The sequence below is a fragment of the Nelumbo lutea genome, chromosome 2, assembly GCF_056320005.1.
Source record: "Nelumbo lutea isolate HS-2025 chromosome 2, American lotus-T2T, whole genome shotgun sequence".
In the NCBI taxonomy this organism is placed as follows: domain Eukaryota; kingdom Viridiplantae; phylum Streptophyta; class Magnoliopsida; order Proteales; family Nelumbonaceae; genus Nelumbo; species Nelumbo lutea.
Genome location: NC_142685.1, coordinates 15,158,229 through 15,177,727, shown reverse-complemented (window position 1 = coordinate 15,177,727; position 19,499 = coordinate 15,158,229). Strand labels below are relative to the sequence as shown.

The window sequence follows — 19,499 nt, the reverse complement described above, 5'->3', positions numbered from 1 at the left end:
ACTTCAAATGGGGGGTGCAATCTAGGTTGACAATTGAATTTGTTACAAGTTTTTCAAATCGAGTCCACTTTTCTTATTAGTCTCCTCTTTCTTTTATAAACTAATTAGTCTTTTTGTTCATTAAGTAATCTACTAATTTCTTCGTATTTTTCACATTATGGGTGAACATGGAAGGGGATATGCTCTTCACAGAGGGTGTTTCATAGTCACATGCATTAGGAACATCTCCCATGAATAATAATTTATAAGAACGAAAAATATTCTCAATGTATGATAAGGATGTACCTGTGAAGTCCGTATAAAGTACCCTATGTGAGAGAGAGAGAAGGCAATGAACAATGGGATCTGTGCCTCACACTTGGGCGTCTCGCCTCATGTATACATCCATATGCTTGGGAACATTTTTCATGAAAAATAACTTATAAGTATGGGAGATATTCCTAACACATGGTAGGATGTGAGTGTGAGGCGGAACAGATCCTGTTTTCCAAGGAACCATATGGATGGGCCCCACACTATATTTGTGGAATCAAACATGTAAACCCCTTTTGATCTTTGATGCGACACTCCGCACTTGGCCTGGCCCTCCTCCTTTCGCCCTTGGGTACCCCTCCCTCCTTTTTCATCCCCCCCTCTCTCTCTCTCTCTCAACGCATGGATTTGAAAACACCAATCAATTGATGCTTTGATTGATAGAATGCAACCCTGGTGAATTATTAACTATTATTTTTTTAAGGAATAAAAAGAACAAATAATGTAGATCCTCATCGTCGTCTCCCTCTTAATTGGATACGTGAAATTGAATTTACCGGCTTGGAATTTGGAAATAAGTAAAAGATAAGATTAGAGAGCGGTGATTGTGATTGCCGTGCATCAGGACTCGTCACATCCACCCCTCGACCTCGGATCTATGGGATTGGTTGGTCCCCCCACCCATTCATAGACATCCTCTACTGTCCATTTCTCACACCACGTGGCATGTACTTAAGGTTGGAGGTGGCAATTTTCCCGTTCCTGACAGATATCCGGGTCTCCGACCAAATAGAGTTGGGTATAGGGGAATTTTGGTGGAATTGGGGTCGGGGATGGGGTTATCCCTGAATCCCCGGTCGGGTTCGAGGACGGGGAAGGGGAATGCAATCCCTGCCCCGCCCCGACCCTGGTTAAAATATATATAATTGTATATATAATAAAATATATAATATATAATATTATTTATATAATATTTACTATTCATTTTTTAAAAGATTAAAATTCTGAGAAGGTGGAGGAGAAGTAAAAGGAGAGAAGATATGAAATTCTGAATGGGTTTCTCGACAGGTAATCTGAAAGGATTTGTCTTGGCTCTTCTCTCAAGTGGGTTTATAGGGGCAAGCTAGTTTTATAATTAAAAAGAAAGGTCTTAGATGTGTTGTAGCTCCTTTTGGAGATTGAGCGGGTGAGTTCATTTGATTTTTATTGACAAATGGTAGTGCTTTGGTGAGTTATTGATTTTCTGACATGGGTTTCTGTTGATTCTTTGTTTTTTTTCCTATTTTCCTATTTTCCGGTGTAGGAATTGGTGGTATTCGTATATTTTGGAGCCCTTGTGGTGGCTATTCGTATCTTTTGGAGCCTCTATTGATTCTTTGCATTTGCTCCAGTTGTTCTAGGATTAGGAGTCTGGATTTTGCAGTGACCCTCAGGGATTCGGGTCTACGATGAGGAATTCATCCTCCTCGAAGTCAGGGATGGAGGAAGATTCTTTTCCCTAATGGGGACCGAGGACGAGGATGGGGTGATTTGGTGTCAAGGTTGGGAATGGGGAAATAATCCCCGCCCCATTGCCATTCCTACTTAAAGTAAATATCAAATGAGAAGCTAAGAGAACCTAGGGTGACTTTGGCTTAGTCGGTGCAAGCCGGTGCTCACAACCTCTTGCAAGTTTACATTTGGAATATCTCCCATGAAATAAATCAATACTCACGCTTCAAAAACTGAAAAGACTATTCGAATGGATTTTGCACTCACTAAAACCCAACTCCACTAAGGTTTTTATTATCCATGGGCCACGGGAGAATACCTTCTTTCAACAACAAAAACTTATCTTACACAAGTTCGGCTTAGGTAAAGGCAAAACACCTTCGACTAACTTTTATAACCTTACATTGAGAATATCTCCATACTTTTATACTTCATTAAGAATTCAAAAAGACGATTAGAACGGTGTGAGAATCTCATCTTACATGAAAAAACTTTAGCCATTGAGAACTAACCCAACAATCTATGCTGTTGAGAATAAGGATAACGATTTTCTCCATCCATGACTAGGATGAGAATTGTTTGCCCCACCCCAACTCCAATTATATATATATATATATATATATATATATATATATAGTTTAAAACTTTAAATTATTTTAAATAAATTTATTTTTAGATATTCAAGTAAGCATAAGAAAACATCGGAGATCAAGGATAATAGACAAATTTTATCCCAATGAAGATTGGGGACGGGAATAGGATTAATTAAAGTGGAGTAAAATAATAGGGTGGAGCTGATGAACTATTAATACTAAATTCACGAGCAAGATGCAATTTATAAAGGGAGAATAAGGGTTCAGCGCAGGGTCAGGCTTAAATTAGGTAAATGCCAACTCAGAATTTATAAAGGGGTATTTGACATTTTAAATGTTTAAAGTTCTGCAGTGAAATTCAGAAATCTGCTTTCAAATTGTGAGGTGGAGGATTGCAGTCCACTTATCCCAATTGCCCCTTAAGGATAAACATAGGTGTGTACCGATGATCGTCCGGTCTAAAAACGTTCTCAAAAGCAACAGCCAAAGCTAACTCCTTACCGAAACCGGATTCAGAAAGTGTAAGACCCGTTCGAACAATCTTTATAGATTCCCAATGCATGCAAGGCTGAAGCCGATCTCCTCAGAAGGAAGAACATCGCAGTTTTGTGACACCTGTCAAAATTTTCAAAGAAAATAAAACCAGCCGGACATTTATTGGGAAAATAGTATATGGGCACAAAGTACATGATTTTAATTATAATGGGAGGACAGATGGCACAAAACCGTGATGTATCATGTTCGGCGTACCACACAGCGACTGCGCACCAGGGAAAAGGGAGTGTTTCGTATTTCGAACTCATTTAGTCATTTTCCTTCCCGGGACGCTTTGCTTTTTATTCAAAACAAAACTTTAAAACGTCTTTACTCATTAGTTTGGAGTTTACTCCCTCTAAAACTATCACATGACAACGTAACAGACCATTTCATCATGATTCATGATTGTTGATTGATGCACAGCTATGAATATTTCTAATTTCTATTTTATTTATACTTTCCGTGAGAAAAAAAATACAGAGAGAGAGAGAGAGAGAGACTGATAGAGAGAGATTCATTCACTTCAAGAATCGAACCAGCGAGAAGAACTGGACTCCATTCACAATTTCGCATCCACAACTACCAGCCATCAACTGTATCATTTTTCTTTTCCATATTTTGTTTCTTCCTTCTCTTCTTTTGTTTTCCTTCCTTGTCCCAACCAAGCACTCACCAACCCTCTCCTCCCACTTTCCCTCCCAGAGGAGAGGAGCTTCAGCTTCACCCTACCAATCTCAAGGATTAACTAAAAACCTAAAAAATAATTATAAAATAAAAAAACAACGATCGCGGTTCGCGCGGGATTTTTCTTTTTTTATATGTAACAATAGAAAATACTGTATTGCTACGTGTCACGCCTGAGATCGATTACGACCACGCTCACGTTGTCCGTACTATTCCTAGCCAAGGCCAGCTTCGTGAGCAACATTGACGCGTCAGAGCACGCCTTGTCGGAGCTTTCTCCGGCCACCCCTTCATTCACTTCGTTCCCCGGAGACACGGGCGGAGACGGTGCCTGCCCACCCAGGCACATGCGAGCTATGCTACACGCGGTGTCGCTCGACACCACGTCCCACAGTCCGTCGCTTGCCAGAATTAGGCACTCGTCCTCGTCCGTCCGATCCGTTACCGTTACCTCCGGTTCCGATATCACGTATGGCTTCAAGTAATTGTCTCCTGTGTACAACCACCGTAAGCGAAATGGCACACTGAACTGCATTGCAAAGAAATTACAACCTAAAGAACGAAGCTTCCCAAATGGCTTACCGATTGCTCTGGACATAGCTAGAACTCCGAGAACCCGTGGACCGTCCCAGTATATTACGCGGCCTCCGGCTGCTTGGATTCGAAGCAGTTCATCTGGTCGATCAGGCTGTCCACAACAGTAACAAAGTTGATGATTAACAATCATCTAGTCCCTAATTGCCCAGCTTCAACTTCGTAAATCTACAAAACAGAATAATAGAACAACCCATCAACGACAGAGACGCTCCGATCTAGCCCATCCGAAAGGGATGGTCTGATCGAAATAACGTCGAATGACAGCCCCTAATAATCCCTCCATCTGGCCCTCAGTCTCTCTCTGTAAGGAAGAAGTACAGCCTAGCTAGCTACATGGTGTGACTCGGTGAAGGTCTGAACTCTGAAGCCATCATGGACGATGGGACGGGAAGCAATTTCTTAATTTTATTTTGCGCCGAACGGTATGCCTCCTGGCGCACTTTAGCAGAGTATGAAACCCGAAACAAAAAAAGTCCCAACTCCAAGTGTTCCTGTACCAGCCGGAATACTCGGTACGTCGAACTTTCAGATCTAAATGACACCGCCAAGGAGGTAATCGACTATTTTGATTTGGGACAGTGGTTCGAGTTGAATTTAAATGAAGAATACAGAAGGAACATTTGTCGCTCTGAGCCCTAACCTTATGATCAGTAGAGAGAGGGACGGCTTTGCGGTTGCGGCTCAGCACGGCGCGGGAGTCACCGCAGTTGGCGACGACAATTTTTTCCGGCGTGACTATGGCTACGACAGCTGTTGATCCTACGGCATCGCACTGCGGCGTCTGAAGTTCGCACCGGCAATTGGGATTCAACACCGCCTCGTAACCGACTAGTACCTCCTTGTCCATTCGAGAGAAGCTTCGCTCCATCGACTCCTTCCACTCGATAGATGCATAGCCGTTTTCTAACTCTTCCTTTACCACCTCATGCATCCGTTCTTTACAAGACTTAGCCACCTACACAAACGCAGAAATTGACATTGACGTCAGCCCTATGAAAGAAGAGACGGACAGAAAGGAAGAGAGATCATCTGCCATTCCAAAAAGCGGAACTCGGATCATTACATGAGAGCACCCATGGCCGTCATAAACGCCGAAAAAATGCAATCCCCCCGGAGTCTGATGATCTCGACGGAAAAACGAAGGGTGGATTGCTACCGCATCTTCCATGTCTCTTCTCCGGCCGCAAACAGATGCCATACCGAACTTAGGATGTTGGTCCAAGAACACCGGCTCGACCAGAACAGGAGCCGGTGGCTCACTCGGCCTTGAGATTTCCTGCACCGATAACCGACCTGAACTCGAGTTAGAATTTGTGTCGGATTCAACGTCCTCCGCTGCCGAACGATGTTGTTGTACCCCATTCATGCCACAGTTCTCAACTGCGTTCTCGCAATCCCGTGGCGAAACGGCGGTAAAAACATCCAGTCTTGGGCGTTTCCGGCCATTCTCTTGTGATATGGACACGCCCGCTATGAACTTGAACCGTCGAATCTCCATCCTCCGGCGCCTTGCCGCTCGAGGATTTGGCTCGCACGGCGCTGCTGTTTCACTTTCACCAACAAATGCGCAGCATATTTCCGCCATTACAGTTACTCCACTGACCTTGACAACAGCCGAAAAAGAGATGAGCCCTTAATACATAACAAGGAAGAAAGAAGAAAACCAGAAGAGCCTAAGCCTCCGAGTTTCCTCCCTCTGAAAGTATGAAAGCTTGAAACCCTACAACAGCAACAGCAGTATCTCCAAAGTTGAGCTTTGGACTCACCGGCTTTAAAATGAACTCTTCTCTGCTGGAGACGAAAACAGAGAGACATCGGGGATCACTCTCCGTCTTTAAATCGACTTCCACGGATGGCTTTGTACGGGGGGGGGGGGGTGGGGGGGGCCTGCAACAGATGAGGCCTTCTACTTGGGCGAAGTAGCAACGGGCAGCTACCCGTCACCATCACGGGCATATCTCGACAAGTACAGTTGGTGTGACGTAGTGCTTCTATGCCTACATGAACGTATCTCCACCGTCCATGGATGCTCTTGTTTTCTCTCTCCTGCTTAAATGCCTAACGCGTGTTTGTGCTCGTTTGTTACGAGAAAACGTGGCACAATTAGATTCCAACACGATAACTGAAAGACCTTCCTTTTCTAACACGCATGTGCACCTAGGTGACCCCCTCCTGGAATTCGCTTTTTAGCAGCTTCTTATTATGTCCTTGGTAATTTAATGAGCAAAGATGTTAGATGTCGACACTTGGCTAAATCCTAGCCTACTAGATCGGGAAAGTATTTGATTAATCGCCCTTTATTGCTCCCCTCCTGTTGTTTGATTGAAAAAGTAGACCTATTTTACCAAAAATGGATTAGAAGAGTCTACGTAACGGTTGCAAATTTTGACACTTATGGGCCCACATGCCTACATCAAAGACGCTTTCTGAATATCTAGGGTCCTTGGGCATAACACGTGTTCGATGGACATGTTTCCGAGACGCGACCTCGTTCCTAGTGCATTACACGTTCGAACATCAGGTTTCGCGGTTTAAATGCGTTGTCGCTACGGATTTCCCTTTCAAGTTCAAAGAAAGGGCCAGCCCACAGATCGAGAAGGGAAATTATGCAGGGGTTTTCCGAGTTTTAACCGTTAGATCGGGAATGAAGTTCCTGTTCGAATATGGGGATCTAACGGCTAAGGGGTCAGCATGAGGTTGCTCTTGTGGTTCATTATATTATACAAAAAATTTAAAATTTTATTTAAATAAAAAATAGATTCCTGCTAACTTGCGGGATTGATGCCGAATTTCCGGATTTGTAATCTGGTTGGGTTTAAGTGTTAGGAAAATGAGTAGTTATTAGTTTTGTGTAAAACACATGGGCACCATTTACTTCTCCAGCTGGACAACGGAATTCATTTAGTTTTATAGATGGACACCGGCTTAATACTTCAATCCCAGTCCGGATTTAGGTTAGCACACATATATTTAAATTTATACATTTTGTGTATAATATATATGTATATGTAATATTTTAAATTGTGTAATGTACAAAATATTATATAAATATTATTACATAGCCCCAGCCAGATTTTAGGACTATGTCACTTATATATAAAACATTATATATCTATATATTAAATATCATAATATATATATAAATTTATTTTATATATTATATAATATAAATTATATATGCCATATTATAATATTTATATATAAAATATATAATATAATATAAAATAACATGTATACATATATATACATTATATATAAAATATATAAATTTAAATATATACAGGCCAGACCGGATCCAGACTGGGCTTAAAGTATATCTGAATCTAAACCAGGCCTAAGCACAAAATCCAAATCCAAATTCAAAATTTCCGGGCCAAACTTATACAAACCAAACCGAGACGAGCTGAAATGATCACCTCTCGGTGGAATACGAAAAACTCAAGTCATTAAACAATCAAAAGGTTAACGAGTTTATTTACAGATGAAATGGAATGAAACACTCATATGATAATTCGTTGGATGTAGTAGGGCGGGGCCACAATCTGACAATCCATTGCTGTGGGTCAATCCTACGTACGTGCTTCATCTTCATGCCATCATCCCCTGCAGAGAAATATTGTGAGTCCGTGACCTCCAGAAGGACCGGAATTTTGGTCTAAATTTGATTTTGAATTTTTAAATAACATATAGAATATTTAAATTAATTTTATTAATACGTGAATAGTGTATTTAATTTTATATATGTACATTATATATAAACACTTCAGTGGCACGTGAAAAAGTGCATGTATAACATATGTACAAGATGAAGGGAGAACAACGAAAAAGATGAATAGAAAGTGCAATATAGAAAAATAATGGATTATATATAAAATGTCCGCATGATATAGTAATGGTGTATATATATTAGCGGGAATCTATGCAATGCACAGGTTTTATTAAGCAAAGGCTAAACAATAAAAATACATAAATTTATTATAATTGTTTTATATTTTCAATTTTTAAATAATTAATAACAATTTATATTATGGGTTCGACAACGATATGAAAAAGATATGATATCTGAATTTTTTTTGATCAACCAATTGATATCATAAATGTGGTAGCCAATCGGATATTATTTATCAAAATACATGAGTGGACTTTGATTGATCAAAACTCTTCTGATACCATATCTTTCCCGCATCATTGATTTTTCCTTGTATATTATATACTGCTTTTAATAATTTTTTTTTACAATACAAAAATAATAATAGTTGATTTCAGGCTTTCAGCTATGGTTGTTCATCAAACTAATGAAACTGATCAACCTCACTAACTTGAACCGAGTTGGTTGGTTTTCTAGTATTTTCGATTAGCTTTGGTATATATATTATTTTTAATATAATTTTTAATATGGAAAAATGAAAAAATTCTCATATTTCTTAATCTAAAATATTTTATATCACAATTTTTTTTAATAATGCCACTATAATTTTTAAATTTAAATTTAAAATTTTAAGTTTAAATCTTTTGAACCAACAAACCAAACCCCAAACTAATACAACTCAAGTTGTCCGATTTTCACTAATGACCAATCAGCTTTGAGTGACCAACTCCCCAACCTAATCGGGTTGATTTGCTTGGCCAAACAGCTTACAACCAAACAAAACCAACCCATGAACACTCCTAATTTCAGCTAAATTAATAGTTTAATATGTAAATAATAATAGTTTAATCTTAAATAATTATTGAAAATTTATTTAAAATATACAGAATTATGGAAAAAATATTAATAATGAAAATACAATAATTAAAAAATACAATAAATACTAAAAAGTATTTTAAATTAGTCAATAAATAGTGTGATATCAGGTAATAGTTTAATCTCTAATAAATATTAATCAATAAATTATAAAAAATACAATAAATACAATAAATTAAACTTAAAATGTTAAACAATAATAGTTTAATCTCCAATAATTATTAAAAAATTCTATTAAATAAAAATAAAAATATATTTATCACAAAAATAATAAAAATTAATTAAAATATAATAAATATTAATTTTAGAATATATTAATATATAACAAATATAGATTATCATTTTAAAATTATTATTAATAAGTATTAATTTTTCTGAAAGTTATTTTCAAGAATTGTTAATTAATATTAGTGAAATTAATTATTTACAATATCATTAGTTATTTAAATAATCTCATTATTTAAATTTGAAAATATTTATTATTTATTGAATTTAATGATCCATAAAATTATAATTTATACTATTATGACATAATTTTGTTATTAATTTTGTAAAATATTAAAATATTATTTATTTGAATATTATGCTATAATTATTTTTCTAGTTTTAAGAAAATTTTTATATCTACTACATAGCTATTTAAAATCTAGTTATGTTATATTTCATTAGTTAAAATATTTAGTTATTTAAATGTTTAAATAATATATAAAATATTTAATTTTTTTTGTTATTTGAAGATTCTTTGAATTTAAGTTATTACATAATATTAAATATTTTGTTACATAATCATTTAGCTATTTTTAATATTTTTTTATTTAAGATATATAGTTCTTGAAATATTTAAGTAATATTTTAGTTTTTATTGTTAAATATTTATTATTTGGATAACACTTAAATTGATTAATTTGGAAAACCCTTATTTATATTGTTAGTATATAATTTCCTGATGTATTTTGTAAAAATATAAAATTATTAATAATATGAATATTATTAGATTGATTATAATGCGTGAAAATGGGAAAATTCTTTGATACTGGAAAATTTTATATTTTAAGTTTCTCTTTTTAATATGAGAAAATGGGAAAATTCTTATACTTCTTAGGTGGCATTTGATAGCACTTTTCAGACCTTTGAAGTCTGAAAATATTGTTTTTCAAATGTCACCTATGTGTTGGGTTGGGTCTGATTTTGAGATATGAAACCCAAGTTTCAGATCTAAATAGAAAAGAACCTCCCTAGGTGCTTATCACGCTAAGAGGCATTTCAAATATGGGTGAATGACAAAAGAGCCCCATAGAAATTTGAAATGACCTATAATGCCCTTTATACAAGCCAAAATAGGTCATTCAACTCCATCCTTGGTTTGACAAGGAGATTTGTTGTTGGGAAGTTCTGCTCTCTCTTCTTCTTCTCTATTCGACGACGCAACGCAAGTTACTGCTTCTTCTTCTTCTTCTTCTTTAACGTTCTTTACATCCTCTGCTTTATAAATCTGCAAATCCGTTCGAAGAGAATGTTGATGCTGCTCACAACGATGCTTCATTTCATATCTTCTTCTTCTTCTTCTTCTTTCCCACCACCTTCACTCCAACTCTCAACAATGGTGGTTCTTTGATCTCTCTCTCTCTCTCTCTCTCTCTCTCTCTCTCTCTCTCTCCTCCCTTATCTTCTAGCCACCACCACTATAACTCTCAGCAGCAATGATAATTCTTTTCAATTTTATTCTTATTTTAATAAATTATTTTTTGTTTTTTTATAATTTATATTTTTATTAATCATTAATTATTTTAATTTTTATTAAATTATTAAATATTTTTATAGTTTTAAGATATTAATTTGATAATTATTAAATTTTTTATAGCTTTCTGGTCTTCATTTCTATTTTAAATTTTATTTTAACTCTTAATAATTTATTTTTAATTTATAAATTGATATGTCTAGGTACATAGTGGTCACTAAGACCCTCAGAGTACAAAAGGTGCCAAACCAACACTACACAGACGCCTGTGATGAACCTAGAACCCATCGCACGATTGTGATGAGTTCATCGTTGATCCGCGATTGCAATGAACTCACACCTGGGACAGGTTGTGATGAACTTCAACTAGCACGAATCTACGATAAAGTTAAGACACATGCGGGTTTGCGATGAACCCCAGACACATGGATTTTCGATGAACCCGAACATGCGTAAAACTTTGGTGAACTCGACATCATCATAGAACCGTGGAATCACGATAGAACGGGAATAGATACCGGTTACACGTACGTCTTTAAGTTACGCATGCGGGTTCAATAAAATATGCCTACCAAGCGAAGACGTCACCCACACCACGTCAATATAACAGGGTGACTTACGGAGAGAATCTGAAAGGGATATGATTCTCTAAAAATGATCCCTTAATAGTCAAACTAAAGGAAATATCTCCTTCCATAACATAAAGGATGCCCTTTCCTAATAGGAAAGAATTTCTTCGTTGATAACCTTAACTTTCTCTCTATAAAAGGGGGTAAACAATCCTTCCCCGGAGAGACAATACAATCATAACTCTGACCTAGGGTTTCTCACAAGGGGATTCTCCCTTCTTTATTTTCCTCTCTTCTCTTCCCCACATCCTCTCTCTTTTTCGTCGCCACCTCTGTACCTTTGGAGATTGACCAACCTCCGCCTTGCCATAGTGTTTACAATATGTATTTTTAATTTTATTCTTATTTTAATAAATTATTTTTTATAATTTACTCATATTTTTCAATATTATTTTGAATTTAATAAATTATTTTATGAAATAATGTAAATTGAACTCGAAATTACCAAATAGTTTATTTTAGGGGTAAAAAAAGAATAATCAATGAATTCCAGATGCTGAAGGTTTGACCCAACGCAAACAATCTTCTTTATTCAGAGCGTCTAAAAAGTCAAAAAGCAATTATGTCTCTTTTCAGATTTTAGACACTTTTAATATCTTTTTAACTTTTCAGATTTCAGATTTATCAAATGCCACCTTAGTCCAAAATAAATTTTCATCATAAATTTAATTTTTTAATAATATCACAATAATTTATTAAATTTAAATTTAACTTTTAAGTTTAAATCTTTTGAACAAACAAACCAAATAAAAAATAGACTCAATTGATACAACCCGAGTTGGCAAGTTTTCACTAATGGTCAATCAGATTCAGGTGACAAACTCCCGACTTTACAAGGTCGATTTGATTAGCGAAATAGCGTGCAACTGAACTAATCCAATCCTTGAATACTCCTAATTTCAACTAAATTAATAGTCTAATATCTAATATATAACAATAGTTTAATCTCTAATAATTATTGAAAATTTATAGCAAAAGTACAATCATTGAAAATAAATTTATAATGAGAATATAATAGATATCTAACAAAAGTATAATAATTTAAAAAGACAATAAATATTGGAAATATATTAAATTATTTAATAAATAGTGTAATCTCAAATAATAGTTTAATCTCTAGTAAACATTAATCTATAAATTATAAAAATATATCATTACTAAAAATAAATTTATAACAATAAGTAATTACTAAAAATGTATCATTACTAAATAATAGTTGTTTAATCTCCAATAATTATTGACAATTTTTTGTTAAATAACAAAACAAAAATATATTTATAAATAAGTGTTGAAAACATATTTATCAAAAAAATACAATAAGTAGTTACTGATAGTAAGATAAATATTAATTTTAATATATATAAATATATAAAGAATATACACTACTATTGTAAAATTATTACTAATAAGTATTAATTTTTTAAAAGTTATTTTCTATAATTATTAATAGATTTAAGTGAAATTAGTTATTTTCAATATTATTTAGTTATTTAAATAATATTGTTATTCAATTTTTAAAATATTAATTATTTATTAAATTTAATAATCCATAAAAATATAATTAGTACTGATGCTGCACGATTTGGGCACTCCTAGCTAGTTGCGACCTGGCTTCTGACTAGAACGAACGACACCTGAGAGGAAGGAGAAAATGAAGGGTTCCCGTGGAGATATCCCGGTGGGAACACTCCAATGGCTAAGTTAGAACTGAAGGAAATCTCAAAGAGAGTAGAGAGTAAGAGTGCTCTAAGTGCTTAAGCTTCAATACCCTTTTTTCTACATGGCTTCGGGTCCTTTTATGTTGGAGTCATGTCATACTTGGCATAACTGCCACCGTTTTGGCCATTACCGCCAGGGCAGGCGAGGCAGATGCAAGTGGCCGCCACACACTGCCATCGCTGGGTACGGGCTCGACAGACATGTCAGTCTTCCCAGAGGCGGCAAACAGAACACCGCCTGGCAAGGGATCAGAGCCCTACCACCTAGTCTGGTGGGTACGGACGTCAGGCAGTACTCCCCACAGCCCATCGGGTTGTCGGGCACCGGACTGTCTAGGGCAAACCTATCCCGGTACCGAGATGCCGAGGTACTGTTGCCTGGGGCAGGGCTGCCCCGGGGTGCCCGAGGTACTTAGCCAAGACCAGGGGCGCCTCTTCCTCGGGAGGGAAGAGCCCCGAACTCCTCCTTAGGGGGAGCTCGGGCCCTTGGGGTGGCCCGAGACCTTCCACACTTGGTGGGAGTCAAAAAATGCACCTGCTTCAGTCCTCGGTGAGTCGCTTAACCCCCCGAGTGGCCAGCGTTGGACTCGGCGTGTCTTTCTCGTCGAGTCATGGTCGCGTTGTCAGGCTGAGCTGCTCACTGGGCCAGGTCACGTACACGTGTCCCCGGACTACGAGGTCGGGCCAAATCACCCTTCATCAATTGCCCCCCTCCCCGTGGTGGGGGTGGTGACCCAGCGCGGGGAGTTTATGATGAGCCGGGTGGATTTGGCTTGGTACTTACCGTCTCGGGTGACTCCCTGGCTGGACTGGTCTGGCGTTTGATTCGTTCAGAGAGAAACCCGAGTCGCGTATGGCTTACATGCGGACGCCACGCGATCTGGACTTCAAAAAATGCGCTAAACTGATTTCGCCTTGAGATTCTCGTAGTCGGTTTTCTTGAGGACTGTTAGATTGCCTTGACCTTGGCCGTCGGCGTCCGGGCGCATCGACTATAAATAACGGGGGACCCTGGCCATTTTCCTTCGCCACTAAGTACCCTTCGTCTACCGTGAGATCGCGTTTGGAGTCTTCAACTCAGTCTTCTTGTCCGGTTGCATCTTTTTTCCCGGTGAGTCCTTGAGCTTTCCTTTCTCCCCTTTTTCCTTTTCAATTCGTTCCCTTTCATGTCTTGCGGGGTCAGCCTTTTAGATGAACCCGAGGTGGGTACCTCGGGTCATGGTGACCCTGTCATCGCCTGTCCTTCCTACGAGGCTTGGGTGACTTCGGGCAACTTGGAGTTTACCTCCCGTTGAGGTCGGGCGCCGAACTAGTTCGGCCCATCCGTTATGATGCAGGAGAGGCTCCAAAACCTCATCCAGCAATTCTACCTGCCACCAGAGTTCTCGTACAGTCTTCCCACCAGCAACTTCCCTTGGGAGCATGGTCCAGATGAGATCGTGATCTTTAGGGAACAACTTGTTGGCAGGCTTCGTCTTCCTCTCCACCACCTTATTCCTGTGGTGTTGTGGCGCTTCAACATCACACTGGACCAACTCCACCCCAACTCTATTCGGAATTTGATCGGGACCATCTCCCTCTGTTCCGAGCACGACTTTCCTTTAGATGTGAACATCCTTTGTTCCATTTTTCTAATAAAAAAGAGTGCGTCTGGCACTCCCCCGGGCATGGGCAGCCCTACTATTTGTCTCCTCGCCTGGGTTTCAAAATGCTGCACAAGTTCCCAAGCAAGGTCCCGGCTTGGAAGCAGGACTACTTTATAGTTCGGAGCAGCACGAGGTGGCCGTTCCTCACCGAATGGAGGGTGGCCACTCAATCTCCCAGTGTCACTCTTAACCGAAAGACGTGGGAGACCTTTCACTCATGGGGTCAGGCTGGGTTCGATCACAAGGACTTTGTTGCCGAAGGGAAGCTCGTTCAGGCCGGTTTGAGCTCGGGTAGGTCAATTTCCAATTTAGCGTTTTTCTTAATCAGTTTAGCATCTTTGAACTTACTGATGCCAGGCTCTATTGCAGGTCCCATGGAGGAAAAGAGGATCATCGGTCTGAGACTGCTTCCATAGGCCCCTGTTTCGGGGCCCAAGCTCTCCCATGCCCCTCCGGTGATAACTTGGAGGGGGACTTACCCCCTCGGGGGCCCGAAGTGGCAGCAGAGCCGATTGCCGAGCTAGCTGGGGCTGCCGCCGAAGTTCCAAACCCTGTTGGTACTACTACCGAAGCTTTCGAAGGGTCCGCCCATCGTGCCGTAGACACGGTGACATCTAGCTCGGGGACCCAGGAGGAGGAAGAGAGCATCATGAATCCCGATGTCGGCCTCAATAGGAGTAGGAGAGCGGTTATTACAACGAAGGTCCTAGATTGGGCCGAGCTCTCCTCTGGTCAGCTTGGTGCCCGTGCTGCAACCCACGCCATGGTGGTGAGTTCACATCCTGAGAGCAAATTCTTCCTTCTTTCTTCTTTCTTCGGTACTGACCAACCCCCTCCTGCCAGGTGAACACTGTCGTGCACGCACTGACCTTCCAGTCTGACAAACACCCAAGGCGCGCTCTGGCTGCCGAGGAGTCATCTCGCTCAGCTTACACAGAGTTGAGAGCAACACAGGACAGAATCCACCAGTTGGAGAGTGATGCTACTGCCCAACAGGGCTTTATCGATGCCCTTCTATTAGAGAAAGAGGAGCTGGCCGGCGAGAGGGATAGGCTAAAGGCCAAAGCGAACAAGCTCAGAGCAGGCCAAGAAGCCTTGGAGCTTGAGGTGGAGAGCCTCAAGGCGTGTTAGAGGGCTTCATAGCTTGAGGTGCAGGGGCTTAAGGAAGCCAAGGGGGCCCTGGAGCATGAGGTGGAGTACCTCATAGCCGACATTAAGTTGAAGACCGAGATCTTTGACGAAGCTCTCGAGGAGGCGAAGGTCCAGGGCGTTATCGACTATGTCATGTCGTCTAGATTTGACAACGTGATGTCGAAGGCCTACCGTAGGGGGTTCAAGCTCGGTAGGTGGTGGATAAGGCGCACATATCCAAACCTTGACATAAGTGCCTTCACCACCTACAAGATTATAGACGACATGGCTCGTTAGGCCGCGGATGTCCCGGATTCCGACGATGAGAGCGGCGACGAGGAGGCTGATACTACCGACCTGGATAGCACCCTCGAGGAGGCCCCCGAAGAGGCCTCGAGTAAGGCTGATAAGCCTTCTAAATAGTTGTGTGCTCCTTGTATTCCCCTTTTCTTGTTTCTTTGTACTTGGGATTCTGTAATGAAATCATGTTTGTAATGAAATCAGATGTAATGAAATAACATTTCTTATTTCTTTGTACTCTCCTTTGTGTGACTCACTTTTGCTGGAGTGTTTGCTTTATCTGAGCTGCTGAGTTAGTAAATTCAGTCCTTGAGGTGAGCGACCCTTTATCGCAGTCACCCCGAACTGTCTTCCTGCTAATAGTATGGGTGATCATCAAGTTTTGGCGACGTACGTTGAGGTAGGCATAGTAAGGCGCGTGCCCGACTTGCCCGCTTGGCTATTTAGCTTGGTGTTTACCTCTAGTCGGGTATACCGAGGTAGGCTAGGAGTCAGAAAGTTTGTTCTTGGGACGCCTTCGGTCTTTGGCGTGCTAAGCCTATGCTGGCGAGGCGGTAGAGTCATGTATAGCACCGAGGTCTTCAGTTAACCTAGCGTATTGACCCTTAGGCTAGAGGGAGTGACTCATGGTCATACCAAACCATTTTCCTAGAGTCTGCCCCTATTGAGGTGGTGGCTGAACTCGTGGTTCCCTCAGTTCGGTGGTTCACGGGTAATATAGTCTCACGTTGACGATATTTCACGCCCGAGGTACTTGTCTCCCTTCTAGGGTTTCAAGTTCGTATTTTCCTTCCTCGAGTACTCGCTTTACTCGGTAGGGTCCTTCCCAGTTCGGACCGAGCTTGCCAACGCCGGGCTCATGCACCATAACCTTGCGGAGAACCAGGTCGCCGACACAGAGAGTTCGCTTCTTGACCTTGGCGTTATAGTACCGAGCTATCCTTTGTTGGTAGGCCGTGGTCTTGATGTACGCGAGGTCCCGTACTTCATCTAGCAGGTTGAGGTTGGTGCAAAGCTCATCTTCGTTTGCTCTGTCGTCATATGCTTCTAGTCTCAGTGAGGGAACTTCAATCTCAGTTGGGATGACTGCTTTAGTGCCGTATGTAAGGTTAAAGGGGGTTTCTCCCGTGGCAATCATTTCCGTGGTATGGTAGGCCCAAAGTACGCTAGGTAGCTCATCCGTCCACAGTCCCTTAACTCGGCCCAGGCGCACTTTCAGTCATCGAAGGATAACCCTGTTCGTAACTTCCGTTTGGCCATTCGCCTGAGGGTGCGCCACCGAGGTGATGTCTCGGCACCAGTTTTGGAACTTAATGTCTTCGAACTGCTTGCCATTATCGGAGATCAGTACCCAAGGTAATCCGAAACAGCACACTATGTTCTTCCAAAAGAAGTTTTGTACGTTCCGAGCTGTGATTGTCGTGAGAGGTTCGGCTTCAACCCATTTTGTGAAATAGTCCACTGCCACCACTAGGAACATTCTTTGCCCTGTCGTTGGCGAGAATGGCCCGAGTAGATCAATCCCCCATTGTACAAATGGCCAAGGGCTAGTGAGGTATTTCAGTTCGACGGCAGAGCGGTGGTGGATGTTAGGGTGCCTCTGGCACTTGTCGCATTTTTTGATGAGCTCGATCGCATCTGCTTTCATGATTGGCTAGTAGTACCCCTATCGTAGTGCTTTCTGAGCAAGGGCCCTGCCCCCCAAATGTCCACCGCATAGGCCTTAATGAGTGTCGTGGAGGACGAGCTCGGCTTCCAAGGGTTGCAGGCAGCGTAGGTAGGGGAGTGTGTAGGACCTTTGGTACAACCGTCCATCTATCATGACGTATTTGGCTCCCTGGCGCTCTAACATTCTCGTGGCGTTACGGTTTGCGGGGAGGGTTCCGTGTAGCAGAAAGCTCGTGAGTGGATCAATCCAGCTCGACTCTACTTGAACGACGGGAGCGACCTCCTCTGCCCCCCTGAGAATGCTAGGCCAATGTAAGTTCTCTATGTACACAGTCCTCATGGTGTTGTCTCCCATGCTAGCTAGCCGTGACAGGGCATCGGCCTCGGCGCTCTCTGATCTCGGGATTTTTTGGATGAAGTGTGACCGGAAGTTAAGCTCAAGCAAGTTGTGGGCAATGGTGGTTCGGCGAGCTCGGCGATGTCTTTGCTGCTTCTTGGCCGGCTCGATGTTGGTGTTGCTGGCTTCTGTATTGTTGAGCTCGATGGGCCTAGGGGGAGGCAGGGACGATTGCTGATAGCTACGGACAGAAGGACCTTGTTTTAGGTTGTTAGCTAGCGCCTCAAACCTGTTCCCCGTGAGCAGAGTGTCGAACTGCGAGTGTTGGGGTGACATCAGCCTAACCGGCTGGGAAGCCGCTTCGGGGGTAGGGAGTCTTCCCTTCCTTCCGTGAGACGATGTCGAAGTCTCTCCCCAGTGGGAAAGGAGTTCACTGCGGCGCTGAGGCTTAGCTGGCTGCGCCGCTGGATGCCTGGGAGGGAGTGACGGGAACTGCTGCTGGTATTGGTACTGGGATACTTAGTGCAACGCTTATTGCTGGTGAAATGGAGCTGTTGAAACTGTTGCATCTGGGCCTGCATGGCCCGCATGCACTGCATCAGGTCTTTGAGTCGGCCTTGGCCGGCCACGGGTGCCACCGTTGCAGGCATATCCAGGCTAGGAACCCTGTCCGCCGAGACGGGGACGACGAACTGTCCGATGCAAATGGTGGGCATTTGGAGATGCTCCTTTGGGGCATTCCTTTGCTCGGAGTTGCTAGAAGAAGCAATGGACGCTGGTGAGTAAGATAGAGAAGTTTCGTAGAGGTTAGAGGGAGGCTTTTCGTAGCGTTTCCCACAGACGGTGCCAAATGATGCTGCACGATTTGGGCACTCCTAGCTAGCTGCGACCTGACTTCTGACTGGAACGAACGACACCTGAGAGGAAGGAGGAAATGAAGGGTTCCCGGGGAGATATCTCGGTGGGAACACTCTGATGGCTAAGTTAGAACTAAAGGAAATCTCAAAGAGAGTAGAGAGTAAGAGTGCTCTAAGTGCTTAAGCTTCAATACCCTTTTTTTCTGCGCGGGTTCAGGTCCTTTTATGTTGGAGTCAGGTCATACCTGGCATAACCTTCACCGTTCTGGCCGTTACTGCCAGGATAGGCGGGGCAAGTGCAGGTGGCCGCCACACGCTGCCATCGCCGAGTATGGGCTTGATAGACATGTCAGGCTTCCCAGAGGCGGCAAACAGAACGCCGCCTGTTAAGGGATCAGAGCCCTGCCACCTAGTCCGGCGGGTACGGACGTCAGGTAGTGCTCCCCACAGCCCGCTAGGTTGTCGGGCACTGGACTGTCTAGGGTAGACCTGTCCCGGTACCGAGGTGCCGAGGTACTGGCATCGGGGGCGGGGCTGCCCCGAGGTGCTCGAGGTACTTAGCCAAGACCAAGGGCGC

The 19,499-nt window shown here is 41.6% G+C and overlaps 1 protein-coding gene across 2 annotated transcripts; it reads right to left on the bottom strand.

Annotated features, from left to right (window-relative positions):
- Positions 1–3,303: 3,303 nt before the first annotated feature.
- Positions 3,304–6,029, bottom strand: LOC148868772 (protein phosphatase 2C 37-like). 2 transcript variants are annotated; one of them, XM_088969606.1, is made up of 5 exons: positions 5,921–6,029; positions 5,218–5,752; positions 4,795–5,109; positions 4,140–4,245; positions 3,304–4,049 (listed from the first exon to the last, which is right to left on the bottom strand). In XM_088969606.1, the coding sequence occupies exons 2-5, from the start codon at positions 5,737–5,739 to the stop codon at positions 3,718–3,720; spliced, it is 1,275 nt and encodes a 424-aa protein (XP_088825732.1). In that variant the 5' UTR covers positions 5,740–5,752; positions 5,921–6,029; the 3' UTR covers positions 3,304–3,717. The 2 variants fall into 2 exon arrangements, with proteins under 2 accessions (XP_088825732.1, XP_088825733.1); XM_088969607.1 differs by having other exon boundaries at positions 5,218–5,757; positions 5,921–6,013.
- Positions 6,030–19,499: the final 13,470 nt, after the last annotated feature.